The 14,410-nt window shown below is 42.2% G+C and overlaps 1 protein-coding gene across 1 annotated transcript; it reads right to left on the bottom strand.

The window, feature by feature from the left end:
• Positions 1-741: 741 nt before the first annotated feature.
• On the bottom strand, positions 742-8,752 carry CCT4 (chaperonin containing TCP1 subunit 4). The gene is made up of 14 exons (XM_030021403.2): positions 8,500-8,752; positions 7,661-7,713; positions 7,331-7,420; positions 6,469-6,577; positions 5,068-5,210; positions 4,254-4,375; positions 4,033-4,165; positions 3,525-3,664; positions 3,120-3,216; positions 2,684-2,794; positions 2,292-2,422; positions 1,950-2,184; positions 1,296-1,409; positions 742-988 (listed from the first exon to the last, which is right to left on the bottom strand). The coding sequence occupies exons 1-14, from the start codon at positions 8,615-8,617 to the stop codon at positions 974-976; spliced, it is 1,611 nt and encodes a 536-aa protein (XP_029877263.1). The 5' UTR covers positions 8,618-8,752; the 3' UTR covers positions 742-973.
• Positions 8,753-14,410: the final 5,658 nt, after the last annotated feature.

Below are 14,410 nucleotides of genomic sequence, written 5' to 3'. Positions count from 1 at the left end.
GAAGTGTAATATGCATTATTGTAAAATAGTGTACTTTTTGACTTCTCAGCCAGTTTTGAGAAAACCAACTCATTGGGGGGGCTGGGAGGGGGGTGTGTGTGTGTGGTCTGTGTTTGTGTATTACTTAAGCTGTCCAAGAGTTCCACTGCTGGGGTTTTCCTGAACAGAACTGGGAGTTCACCACCACCACAATGGAAGTGACCAAAAGAACAGCTGAAACCGCACTTGTTATCCAAAACCAATTTTAAATAAATCCCTTATTAATATAGATAAGCCTAGTTACAGTAATGTTATCTTGCCTTTTTAGAACTAGGTTTAGTTTTGACACTTGCACTTCACTGCTGGATGAAGTACAAAAAGCTGCATGTACAGACTGCCCTTCGTAATACTCTGGATCGTGTGATGGCGAATCAGAAATCACTATGGACTTCAGGAGGCAAAACAGAGCAAGGAGCATGATACAGGATTCTTAAGTACTATCACTGCAAAGATATTCCTGCACCCTAGCCAGTCATAGTTAAGGGAAATAATACTACGCCATTATGGAAAACTTTTAGAGAAGCAGCTCTAAGCTAGCATGTTACTAGAGTGCAAATTCAAGGGTGTTTTTAGAATATATATCAAGAGCTAATGACTTGCAGTTAAACTTTGCAGAGCTAAGTAGGAGCACGTAGCACAGAAAAGCAAATGTAACAAGAAGTTTACCTTATTTCTAGCAAAACTATAAAGCAAAGACTCAGGTAGACTACTGCATGTTTATTGATAAACAGCATTTCCTTTTTGAAAACAGGTTGGTGGTTTTTTGTTTTTGTTTGTTTGGTTTTTGTGGTTTTTTTTTAAATTAACCTGATAAAAGTATGTAAGCCTTTGTGGACTTTTAAGACAATTCACACAGGCGCTTTTGGTGAGGAAACCATATTCCAGACTACTGGGAAGGAGCTCTAGGGCACAGTCCCCACTTTCTTCATTCAGTTTACCGGGTGTTCACCTGCAAGGAAGAGTTCACACAATCAGGCATAGGAAGTCCACAGGACACCCAACAATTACCTCTCTTCTGCTTAAAAATCCTGGTTTTTTAGGCACTTTCTTAACTCCTTACTTTAAGGTACAGTATTTGTAACACATTTCATTTTGTTCCAATTGCCGTTATTAGGCGGCCAAATGGTCTAAGTAGCATGTAAACTGAGAATACTACACAATAATTATATTTTGAAGCACAGCAAATTAGATGACAGTAACTATCCTGGTGCTTGTGAAAAAAAGATTAAACAAAACATGATGCAAACATTACTCACCACATCATCAATCTTAAGAATACTGCGCACAGTTTCTGTTGCAAGAGTCAATGCGCTCAAAGACACTAGCAGTGGCTGGACAACCAATTCCTCCAAGATGTTGGAAATGCCACCCTGTGAGAACAAGTAGCTTTTACTTTGTGCAGGTCAGACTACAGTGAAGATTTAGCAAGTTTTCTTTTATAAGAATCCTGAGCACAGTCAACTCTAAATTAGACTATCAAAGGACTTGTACTCTTCCATCCTCAACAGCAATATTACAGTATGCATCTTCTCCCCCCAAGTGCTTGACATACCCAGTCAAAATTAGCTAAGATAAAGGTAGTTATGCCAGCTTAAACATGGTGACAATTTAAAAGAAGCTAGCCCACTGTGCTGCTCGTAACACACGTGCACCTTCCGCTGCAGATAATACTGATGGGTATACTATGTGGGTATGGCATGTAAGTACCTGCTATTATCAATACTCGGGATAAGCTGTTAAAGCCCCAGAGAACAAGGTATAATCTACCTCAACTCTTAATTTTAGGGAAAATACCACTATGAGACAAACCTGCCCTCTCCTCAGTTTAGTTCTGATGCTATGCATTTTCCTTTCATTGCCCAAGTATTTTTTTTTTTTTTTTAAGCTATGCATACACAATCCCTTGTTACCTTTCTGACATTAATGCCAGCTGTTTTCTCCCCTTGAGCGTGTCTGTTTCTCAGCTCCGTTACCGTTGAAATAGGATTGAGACCTGCATTTTCAGCCAGTGTAGATGGTATGACTTCCAGCGCGTCACCATACGCACGGACGCAATATGAGTCCATACCCCTTAAAGTCCGAGCATACTCGTTCAAGCGCAGTGCCAACTCTATCTCTGGTGCTCCACCTCCTGCAATTAAAGCTCTGAGGACAGAAATTGAAAATAAAAACTCATTTTACATAAGTGCATAAATGGTTAGCTTTCTGTATTATTAATACACTAAATTACTCTAACCAAACTGAGACATTACCTTTTCTTAACTAAGCATCTTATGACACACAGGGCATCGTGAATTGAACGCTCAGCCTCTTCTAGAACAAGTTTGTTGGATCCACGTACCACAATGGTTACAGTTTTCCCAGGGTTTGTGCAGCCCGTAATCTAAAACATAAAACCAAATACTAAGACTGAAAAAAACCCATCCTGGACAAAAAGAGACTTCAGTTGGTATCTGCAAGTTCTAGACCAGTACTGATATCTGGCTAAGCAAAACCACTACGCTTCCCAGGTCGGTGGCTATTCGGGGATTAGAAGTAGGTACTTAAATGTAGTAACTTCAGTAGTTAAACACATTAAAGTTAGTTGTTATTAAAATAATTGGTAGATGTTAAGTAGGTAATAACATTTTTGTCGCTCGCTCACCTTTATTAGTTTCCCAGAACCGTTCAAGTTGACCTCCTCTGCCAGCTCAGCAGACCCCAGCATGTCAGGAGTAAACTGATCAATATGAGCAACGGGCTTAGTTCCAATTGTCTGAAAAAATAATGGGGGGTAAAAAAAAGAAATAAAAATAATCCTGAACTGCAGAGTCAGCAAGTATAATGCATAACATTCCTCTGCATATTACATTAAAATGCAGTTAGGACTATGGCTTTTACATCTGTCCCCAGTCTTTCTAGAAATGTGACTGCTCAACGGAACAGGAATGTTTTTTAGGAAATGTCTGCTCTTACATTCTAGTCAGAACATTAAACTTGTGAAAGAGTCATAATAAACTGACACTGGCTGGGTACTTAGTTTTGGTGTAGACTTTACACACCGCTGCTACTTTAACAGCCATTTATATAACTCACTTTACCTTACATATAAACTCAATGTCATCTCTTTCAATGTCTTTAACCACCATGATCTTCATTTTGTTCAGAAAATGGAGGGCTAGGTCACTAAGAGCATCCCTAAAAACAAGAGGGAAGTAGTCAGTAGTCAGTCCACAGTGCTATTTTAGTAACCAGGCCATACTAGCCAGTCGCATGCTTCTTACCAGCAGTGCTGAAATTCTTCAGACAACAAAGTAGGGATGTCATTAAACAAAAAAATACAGACAATACTAGTGCTTTCTAAAGGTATGGTTGCTACTACAGCCAGTCTGACACTCTGCCAAGTGTGACTGTTAGTATTTGGCTTCAATTTTCCAGGTATTCCAAACAATTCCAATTGTTCCCCCAAACACAAATAGTAAGCCAGTAAATTGGTATTAACATACCGCAGAATAGACTTCTGAATCAGCAGCACATTGCATCCAGCCTTCTTAATTTGCTTAACTAAATTTAGAATATAGGCTCTCTCTTCACGCAGTACTCTGTCCATTTGAGCATAATCAGAAACAACTATTTGGTTGTCCATCTATTAAAAAAAAAAAAAAAAGGCAACTATTATGAACAACTACTGACTTAAAAAACACATGTCAAGATGTTCCACATTCTTTAACTTAGGAGCCTGCGATTCAAAGCAAACAAGCATGATAGTAAAATATGTCTTATTAGAGATTGTTTACATGATGAGAAGTACTGAACTTTTGAACTATTTTCTTTCTTACATCAACTATAAGTTCTCTAAGAGTTATGAACATCTATGCATTACCCAGCAAACCTGCATTATAGCTGTGGAATACAGCTGACATCACAACATCTTAAAAAAAAAGTGTTATCATTACATTTGCATCTCCCAAGTACTAGAGCAAAAGGTTGTGCTCTAGTCATAGTTTAACTTACATCTGTCTTTGGAGCAGACAAGCAGAACTGAATGAGGCCAATTTTGGCTTTTTCCACTCTAGTTACACCAGTATTTGCGACCTTCTGAGTCAGCACTAGGCCTTCAACCAGTTCACAATCATCAATTGTGCCTCTGGAAACAAAAACAATCCATGACTCTAGCACTTTGGGAAGTTGATTTCACAGAGACAAAATTTGTCTAGTTACAAATTGTTTCTTACCCCAACTTCTTAACAATTTTAATATCTCTGAGGTCCACGCTACTAGCTGTAGTTGGGTCAATCACCTTCATCACTGCATCCACACTCATTGGAGAAAGTAAACTAGAATACTGACACACAACCTAAAAGATTTAGTAGTAAAGAAAAAAAAAATGGTGAGAGATTTAACACTGATAAACAGTAATTTCAAAATAATATCATTGTATTTCAGTGTTTGACTCCTGAATTTTGAAACAAAGCTCGTTTTCCCTTCCTGTCCATCAGCCAGTTGCCTTAATATGGCATCTTCTTAAGGGCTACTCCATTTAAAGGAAACAACAGCTACATTGGTGGGAAAACCTATGCTTAGGGACTTAAGGAAGAAACCTGAATTTCTTTCCTAGACTCCTAAAGTAAGGATTTTGAGAGCTTCACAGATTATTCTGCTGGAAGGGAAACTAGCACACTTCTCCAGATTTCAATGCTGGTTGAGTTCCTGCCACACGAACAAGAACTGCCTACACAAAAACTTGGCAAAAGCTCTCAGTATCCCAGCTTACTCTTCTGCTGCTGTTTTCAGTTGAAGCTTGTTTATTTTACACTTACAGCTAACACCCAAGATCACCAAGTATTTCAAACTCAAATTCAGTTTGAGTGCTTCAATTTACTCTTAATCAACCATGGCTTTCTGAAAAGTCTTGTCTAAGAGAAGGTAACCAATGTCAGAAAACCAATTAGATTTGTGATATGCAGAGTAAGTGAACAGTAGGATGAGCTGGGAAAAGCTGAAAGGCTCAGCTAGTCTGGAGGTACAAAGTTGAAGTATCAGTCATACCTTTGAATTCAGCGAAGTAGTTGCACTATTCAGCAAGGTTTCTCTGTCACTCAGTTCCACTGGCTGCGCCATGTTGGTCAATACTTCAATACCTTTATCCAAAGCTTTCTGGAATGACTCTGAAATGATGGTGGGGTGGATTCCTGTGGATAGTATAAAAAGGTTGTTAGACAGTCGTGCTTTCAAACTAATGTTTTTTTTCTTGTTTTCTCCTCACCCTCTCTTTCCATTTTAAAATTAGTGAGACTCTCATGTCAGAATAAATTGAAGACATTTTAGCAAAATGTGTTCTTCATGAGTAGATGACCTCCCTTATTACTTTCTATTGTTAAAGCTGAGGAAAAAAGCTATGAAGTTCCCAATAATTTGTCCTCACGGACAAGTACAGCACATTTCCCTGCAACGTCTGACATCCCAGAAACATACCTTATTTTGAGAAGACAAAGGTTTTGTTTACCCTTGGCATTCTTAAAGCTGCCGCTGTTGAGGTTAATACCTGTGAGGAGCCCGATAGTGATTTTATTTCAGATTTTAAAAGACTGTTTTCCCACAGCTGTGTATGCAGTTCCTCGATTTCTCTGGAGTGTGTGATATACCCTGTATCTTTTCAAAACAGGCAGCTTCTAACTGCCTCTTATGGTAGAGGATGCCAGGCTGCTGGTCCAGCAGTACCACCAGTACCAGGAGAGGAAGTAAACAGAAGCGAACTGTTGGTAGGGGCCAGAAAGAGGACAACAAGCAAAATGGTGTGTATTGAGAGAAGGCAAGTGTAAGTAAATCACTATGAAGTCCAGATTTGAGACAGAAAAGAACTCGCAGGTTCAGTCATTCTTGCTCTATCTCCAGTGCACACAGAAGCCTAATTGTTATCTTGTTGGACAGCTAAAAAAGCTGCTTAACTGTACGGAAGCAGACTACAAGAGAACGTCCTGACCTAACTGAACAGAACCTTCAAAAACTATTGCGTTCTGTAATTCATGTCTTTTCCTGACCGGACTTTCTCAAAGTCCCTCTATTGTAAGTGATGGAGGGTGACAAATTTGCCGAGTATAAAAAAAAATGTAGAATCACTGGTCCCAAATTTCATTTATACCTTCTTACGCTTTCTCTGTCCACGCAACAAGTACAAGTATAACTGAGGTGAGTTTTTACAAGGCAACATTCATCACATCACCTAGGCACTATTTTCCGGTATCAACAGTAACGCATTCAACTAAAAATAAAAAGCTGAACAGATTTTTAATTGAAAGTGGGACACAAGTGAAACCTGAATGTGAAGACTCCAGTCATCTTTCATGTTTAAACTGGAAATGGCTACTTTAAGCTTCATTATACACGTGGAAGCAGATAGAGGACTTAACTACCTCCAGTCATGCTTTTATTTTAAATGTATGTATTTACCTTTCTGAAGAAGTCTGGAACAGGCATCCAAAAGAGCTCCAGCAATGACAACAACAGATGTAGTGCCATCACCAGCTTCAATATCTTGTGCTTTTGACAGCTCTACCAACTAAATGACAAATTATGGCAAAAGTTTACATTTAATGCTACTTAATTGCAAACACTGACAATTGGAAAAAAAAAAAAAAAAAGATACTCAAGAATGCAGCACTACTGAAATCAACCTTAGTATCAGGACTAATGCCTTTTCTAATTTGAAGTTGGTACCTTTTGCCCCTTGCTTTCCATACTTGTACATCTACTTGGTGAAGAACAACTACTGTGAAACAGATTCCTTACAGAAACAGAGAAGCTTTTCTCCCAAGCTTAAAACTGATCACGCCTATCTAACGGGTCTACCTTTTCCTCTCCTGTAGGTGGGTCACAGGAAGCTCGTTTCCATCTCCAACCACAATCAAACTAAGAGGTCTACATTTAACTTCTCAAAAGACCAGACTACTGCATCCTCAGACCACCTGACCATAACGTAACTCATTCTCTTCGGTCCTAGTGGTTTGGGACATCACTGACTTTTCTTTTTTAAATGACAGAAGGTTTGGGCTAGATTCCTTTATGTCTTAACACACGTCCTGAGGGATTATGCATAAGGAATACCGGGTAAGAACTAAGGACCTGGAACTCTTGAGCACATCTTACAATCAAAGTAAATGTTCCTGGAGCATGCTGCACAGAATTTCTTGCTCTATCACTAGTGGGTAATGCTCCTCAAAGCCACATGAAATGTTACTATGTTTTTTGGTCCCAGAAATTAAGCTCTAACACATACCATTGTCTGAGCAATGGAAAAAAAAAAACCACTTACCATTTTGGCTGCAGGGTGCAGAACCTGCATTTGTTTCAGAATAGTAGCACCATCATTAGTGATTGTCACATCTCCTTTAGCATCCTGAATCTGAGAAGGAAGAGGAGAAACGTAGTTCTGATCAGTAACTACAAACCTTTAATTTGGTGCTCTATATAAAATATTTCTCCTGACATTATTTCTCAAACCGAGATGTGCATTTAGTTCATACTTTCCCTTAAATAAATGAAACTTGGAAAAGAAGTTCAAGGCAAAAGATGGCATCCTATACAAAGCTTCACAGTATCTCCAGTAAACTTAATGTTTTCAAAATTTAAGTGTAAGGATTACCATTTTATCCATTCCCTTTGGTCCAAGGCTTGTTCTAATTGCATCGGCAACAGCTAGGAAGACAAAAAAAACCAAACATTTGCAGGTTGATCTAAAGAACTATAAGCACTCACTCCACCATTCTAAACATTTCTTCTGAAAAGAAAGCGTCTCCTAGTATTAAGCAGTTCCCGGTTATCGTGCCTGCACTGAATCAGCCTTAATAGCAGAACGATATAAAACGGTGCAATCTCAGGACTGATTTCCGCTGCTCTTTTTTTTTTTTTTTTTTTTTTAACAATTAACACCCCATCACTCGATTACAGCCATTTTAAAATCGGGTAATAACGTGGACGTATTATACGCCAAGTAATCCGACCGAGGCTTGTGTCAAATGCCAAATATAGCATTCCCCAGCACGCACTGGCCCCACCCCTGCCAGTTTCCTGCCATTGAAAATCCCAAGACCACCTCCCGCTAATACAAAGCCGAGCTCCTATCGCAGGGGGAGACAACGGGAACGGCTGCACCCCAGCCGGGATCCCAGACCAGGGCGATACACCGTTCAGCTGTCAACCCGAAACGCGTCGCCCACCCCCCACCCCGGAATCGGTGCACAGGAAAGCCCGAATCTCCCCCGGGGCGCGGGGCCGCCTCACAAAGCGGGAAGCAGCGAACCCTCGCCGCCCTCTTCCCCTCCAGCCGCCCGGCTCGGGGCGGGAAGAGGCGCCGCTCCTCCAGGGCCGCCGGTGGGCCCGGCCCGGCCCGCCGCGGCGAGGCGAGAGGCCAGTGGCCGCCTCCCCTCAGCACAAAGGAGGCGGGTAGCCGCCCCCGCCGCGCCGCGCCTCACCTCACCTCACCTTTGCCGGCGGAGATGTTGCTGAAGCGGATCTGGGAGGGTTTATCCCGGTCCTGGTAGGTGCCCTTGGCCCGGTTCCCCGCTCCGCCGTGGGCTTTGGCCCCCGTGTTCTCCGGCATCGTCGCCCGCCGCCGATGGACGCGGATGGGACCCGCGGTAACGGCCGCCCGACCGGGAACCTTCCAGAAGGCACCGCCGCTCCCCCACCGCCACCAGCAGGACGCGCCCGGGTCCTTCCGGCCGGCGCCAGGCGTGGCGTCACGCACGGGGAGGACTGCCCGCCGCGCGCCTGCGCCCCGCTTTACCGGCGAACGGCGCGGACGTCTAAAAGCGCCCGCTGCCGCTCCTAGAACGAGCCGCGCGAGGTCCTCGGGAGGTTTCCCGCCCAAGCGGGGCGGATCCCGCCCCGCCCCGCCCCGCCCCGCCCCGCCTCTGAGGGGTGGAGGGCGGGGCCGGGGTGAACGTTATGGGGGCTGCCGGGCGTCCCTCAGCCCGGGCGGCGTCCCCTCCGCCTGCTCCTCGGGGGGAGCCGGGCCCAGAGGCGCTGGCTCTGGAGAGCAGAGGAACGGAGGGGTACGCGGGTTTCCGCATCAGTGAAGCGGCTGGTGGAAGGGTCCGGCTGGAAAGGCGGGCTCTCTGAGGGAAAGTGTTTCCCGAGGACGTCTGGCGTTATGAGGAGAGATAACTTTGCATTATGGCCATGAAATCACAGGGTTGGTCTTACCCGTCGCTGCATGACCTGTGTGAAATTCAGCTGCACGGCTATGTTGGAAACGTTTTCTCTGACAGGCGGCTGTTACAAAGCAATTAACTTCAGTAGCACATAAAGCACTAGTGGTGGATGGGAGCGTAGCTGTGACTTGTCCTTTCTGGTCTAACCCAGGGCTAGGTAGGCCCCGTCTTTTGCCTTTATTTGTCCTCGTGGGGCTTCTTCCAGTTTTTTCCCTGCTAAGGCCAAGACCTGCAACACCATCCCAGCTGTTCTGGGTAGGTTTTGAGTACCTGTGTTCCTCTGTTTTGCAGAACCTGTTACCGAAAAGGATTTTAAGCAGCAGCTTTATTGCCAAGTGAAGTTAGACAGACTTGAATTACAGGAAAAGAACAGAAACGTATATTTTCTTGTAACACCCTGATCTTCCCATGTGTCTAAGGGACTTTTACCTCAGCCTGTATTGCCATTGTAAAAAGGTAGGCTTTATTATCAATAAAAATAATGCTAGAGTTGAAAGATAGCTTATACTCTTAGGATGATCTTGCCTCCACTACTGTATTGACATAAGAAGCTTCTGTATGCTTGTCTTTTTGGGGGATATCTGAATAGCTATTTAAATTATTTTCTTCACCTTGAACAGAACGCAAACATAAGATGGCTTAGATGCAAAGCACATACTTGAATCCATGAAGTGAATTAATTTTGTACTGTGTTCAAAGTAAGACACAAAGTAACACAGCAGCTCAAAAGAGCTCTGACTGAAAGAAAAATGCCCAAGCACTATCTAAACCATATAATTTTTATGATGCGTCTCTTTCTGACTGGATGTGAAAACTCAGGATTTATAATGTGGCAGCGCCAGTAAAGTGCTCCCATGTAGAGACAGTTATACAAGAAATGCGTCCCTGCACTAGTAAGGTGCTGCTGATGTAAGGCAGCGCATTCTAAGAAACAGACAAACGATGTGAGCTCTTGAGCTTGTTTTCAGTTTCCAAGTATCTGCATCTATATCGGGAGCTCATTGCAAGTGAAACGCGTCCTCAAGGTGAGCAATTTTCTAATGCCAGCAACAGCTTTGTATGGTGATACATAAAAAACAAATATTTGGACAGTTCTCTTGTCAGAAAAAAATAAGAAGGACTCCATAGTCACATGGTTTCATCATCTCTCAACCATTTTCAACACTTGCTTTTGAATATTTTTTGCTGGATTTATGCACCACTGAAACATAGATAACTGCTCTTTTTTTCCATTCGAGACTGTTTATAGAGAGAAGGTTTTGGAAGTGAATGGTCTTTGCCTTTTTATATTCAATTTTTAACAGGCAGAGAAGAAAACAGTTTGAAATATAAAGGTAAAGATCTGGGTCATAGGCAGGGGAAAGGTCTACTAGTAAGAGTCTTGACCTGGATTTATATCAGCCTCAAAATAATGAGAAACACGTCCTAAATGACCAAGATCATTGGGGTCTCTGACCCTGATCTTAAAGTACATCAAGCAGCGATGGCAACAGTACTAAATCCTGGACGTATAGCACTCATGCAATGTTAAAGCTAGAATCAGGAGAGAGCCAAGCTTTTAAAAGGTTGTTGTACCTGGCCATCTCCTTGTCGCCTCAAGTTAGGGATCATTTAGAGTTTGTTGTGGTATCACAGGAGGTTCCTGGTTTCTCCTGGATGTGTATAATAAGTGGTATAGCTACGTTTAAAGGTATCGTGTAAATTTGGGCAGTGGCAGATGTTGCTTCTCTGGTGCTGAACTGGACTTTGGGTTTGGTTATGTCAGAGAAGGACAAAGGACCTGGTTTTCTGGCAGGAGACACAGATCATGTGCTATTACCATCAGTGAGCATGTGCTGCTCAATGCTACACTAGGGTTAGGAGCAAGTTTTTTTCAGGATTTTGAAGGAAATTAAGGTTAGAACTGATGCTGTCACAGCCACCTTGTTACACATAGCTCTGTGTTTGGCAAAAACAGCCCCTCTAGTGTTAAGAATCATTTGAGGCTGGAGTTTGTTCCATTGCTGGGTGGAGAACCTGGATTTTTGCTTGGTACGTAATGAGCTGCTGAGCTAAGTTTAGGATTGCTGTGGTTAGTGGCTACCTTCTTACTAATAATTTTGGTCTGGCAGGGTTGCTTCTCTAGCACTGGGCTTCAGGGCAGAGTTAGGATTAAAGGTTTTGTAAGCGTTAGTGCAATCAGGTTTGCACTGGATGTAAAAGGAGTTGTCTAGTTGTCATCCACTGTCACCTGGTTCTGTGCCCAACAGAAACTCCTTGGGTAGGGTTTGGTTTGATCTTAGGTCATTGTGGGTTTTAAGGTGTCACTGGGTGGAGACTGACCCAGAGTGCGCATTGTATTTTATTGCTTGTTTTGTGTCTGCTATCTAATTTAGATGAGCAGATATGTAGGGCTGTCAAGCTGTTGAGTTTTGTTTAGGGCTTTGGCTACTACTCAGTTTTTTGCTTCATTCTATGCAAAATAGAGATTTTTTTTTTTCTTTTTACTAGTGTGTATTTAGGGGCAGCCTTATGGTTAGTCTTCCTCCTGCAATGTCCCATTGACCTACGTGTCGGTTGTTCACACTGATCCAGGCAGAGGGTTGTGGAGAGACATTTCTTAGGTATTCATAATCTGGAGTTGCTTGTGGGAGAGTTATCTGAGATGGCTTAACATCAATCAGACTTGCTGTTGAAGTTCAGCTTCATGTCAGGCTGAATGTTGAGGTTTCAGACAGCAGACCCAAAGGACCAAATTTGTTGTTGGGTCATGTTTAAAGCCAGCACCCATGGAAGCCTTCCAGACTTGTTTTAGAGCTGAGTTTAGACTTAGAGTTGTCTACACATTATATTGTTTTTCTTACCCTCTTATCATCATTTCTGGCTGTTCTGACCTTTTCTAGCATTTCCAAGGAGCGCAGTGAGATGATAACAGATCATCCAGAAAACACCCACACACATGATCCTGGGGTCATAATATTGTTTTTGGCTTAGTTTCTTGAAAAAATGAGATTTGTGTGCTTAGTACTCTGTCCTTCAAATAGGACTTGGACCTATAGCCAGTTTTGACTAAATGTGGTGGAAACTGTGTTTTCTGGCTTTGTGTAAATGGGCAGCTGCACAGAGAGGAGAGATTTTTAAAGGCACGCTGAAGACAGAGCTGAGTCCTTCTGGGATGTTCGATGGTGGCACAATGTTTCTGTGGCTTTCAAAGTTTTATTTTACTCAGGCAGAGGCAATGTACTGCTATCAACATGAAACTTTTTTGATAGTCGCTGTTGTACGAGGTGCTTGTGATTCTGGGCAGATCACATCACTTCTCTGTCTCTCGATTTTTCTTCCCCAACCATTTCTAGTCTGGTGCAGTTAGATGATAAACTTTTTTACTAGCTGTGTGTGCAGCATCTTGTCAAATGGAGTCCTCATATCAAGTGGACCTTGCTAGTTCTGCTGCAATATGAACAACACGAACAACCTTCACAGCATAAATATCGTCAGTGGACACCTAATAATGTGATTAGGACAAAATGGGGTTTCTGGGAATATTTGCATCTCTGTCCTTTGTACAAGGTGAAAAATGCCTGGGATATGTATCTTTACTACTTACTGCACTTATGTCAGGTTGGATATGAACATTAGTCTCATGTAGGGTATTTTTTTCTTTTTTCCTGGAGATAACTTGCCAAGTATTCTCAAGGCAGTAGTGATGACAGCATAACGAATGACTGCCAAAGAGAGGGTGACATCATTTCACCTAATGGCCTTAGATAAGTTATTAAATACCATTACTTAATCATGCTCTGATAACAGCGAGTAGCTTCGAAACATTTAATAAAAGCAATACTAATGCCTTTCCAGCATAAAATATTTTGCACAGCAAGTGGATTTTAGTTTTTCAAAGAAGAAGAAAGTCTCTACCTAGTGCTGAGTGGGTGATTTTTTTCTCTTCTATCTGGATTTTCATCCCAGAGGTTATTGCTCTTGGTGTCTGAGTGCTATGCCCTGGTTAGAGCCCTGCAGGAGCTGCCAGCCTTGTGCCGGCTTCCATGGCAGGGATAGCTGTGTCGCTGCTTCCACCTTCTGGAGGAGACAGTGAATGAGGGATCCTGGGTTTTGTGGATTTTTCCTGGGATTCTTTTACTTGATTTCTTTTGGTTTTCTTTGGTTCTCTCCTGCTCTGGGTGTATCCAATGGACTACATATTGTGAAGACTTTTTGTCCCTTTTCTTACATTCCTTCCATTTCCTGATAGTATTTTCTGAGTTTTTTTCTCCCTTACGTTCCTTTAAAAAAATAGATAATCTGAGAGTCATGCTAAGCAGTTGAAAAGGCTGCTCACTCATTAAAGGAGGTTGCAAAAATGAGGTTATATAGTGTGGTAGTATGTCAGGAAACACACAAAGTGCCATACAAGTATTATCTTCTTATATGTACTAGTAGGTAACATCATCCGTCACTGAAGTGTGAGGATTAGGTAGCAGCACAAAATACAATGCTGCACTGTAGTTTGGAAAAGAAGAAAAATACCCTATTTATGGTGATTTTATTCTGCTAAAGACACTAGGGCAAACATTGCTAATCCTGTGAAGAATTTGCTATAAGGGATTCCTATGGATTCAGACCTTTTTTTTGAAGACTGTACTTTAAAGGTAGCTACTTTGTCAAAGTACTCTTAAAAATGTGTTGTGGCATAGGAATTGTCAGCTTGAAGTTATGGGGTGGTCAACTCTAGCAGTGAAAATGGAGATGATTTATCTCATGCTTTCTTGGCAGCCCCTGACTCTTCAAAGATGCTGTAGCTGGGACATGCAAAAACCTACATTTTGCATACGGGCAGATCAATTATATGTATCAGTGGGCCCCAAGCACTGATGTGCTCATGTACCGAGTAACCAGGTGCTGCAGAGACACTGCATCTGGCTGGACATACTGTGCAGGTACTGAGGAATGGCTCAGTGCGTGGTCTGTTTGTCAGCCCAGGGCTATACAAGTTGCCACTGTGCCCTGGATCTACGAAATCCATAAGCATCAATTGAATCAACAGGTTTTTTGAAGCAGGTAAGAGTTGCTTAGAAGATCCCCATCCAATTATTGTAATATCCCACAGTAATACTATATGCAAAATGAAATTCAAGATATCGGATAATGTAAATATACTTACCTGTTACTGATCTTTATCTGTGCTGAATCAAAAAAAAACT

This window comes from Aquila chrysaetos, chromosome 8 (genome assembly GCF_900496995.4).
Source record: "Aquila chrysaetos chrysaetos chromosome 8, bAquChr1.4, whole genome shotgun sequence".
In the NCBI taxonomy this organism is placed as follows: domain Eukaryota; kingdom Metazoa; phylum Chordata; class Aves; order Accipitriformes; family Accipitridae; genus Aquila; species Aquila chrysaetos.
The sequence above is the reverse complement of the archived record's forward strand: the minus strand, read 5'-3'. Positions and strand labels throughout refer to the sequence as shown.

Bases quoted from the DNA above. Each gene is read 5' to 3' on its own strand.
- CCT4 (XM_030021403.2), bottom strand. From the start codon at position 8,617: ATGCCGGAGAACACGGGGGCCAAAGCCCACGGCGGAGCGGGGAACCGG. The intron at 6,578-7,330 runs GTAAGTGGTTTT...TTTGTCATTTAG, and splicing joins TGCACCCTGCAGCCAAAATG to TTGGTAGAGCTGTCAAAAGC. The intron at 2,423-2,683 runs GTGAGCGAGCGA...TTTATGTTTTAG, and splicing joins GTTCTGGGAAACTAATAAAG to ATTACGGGCTGCACAAACCC.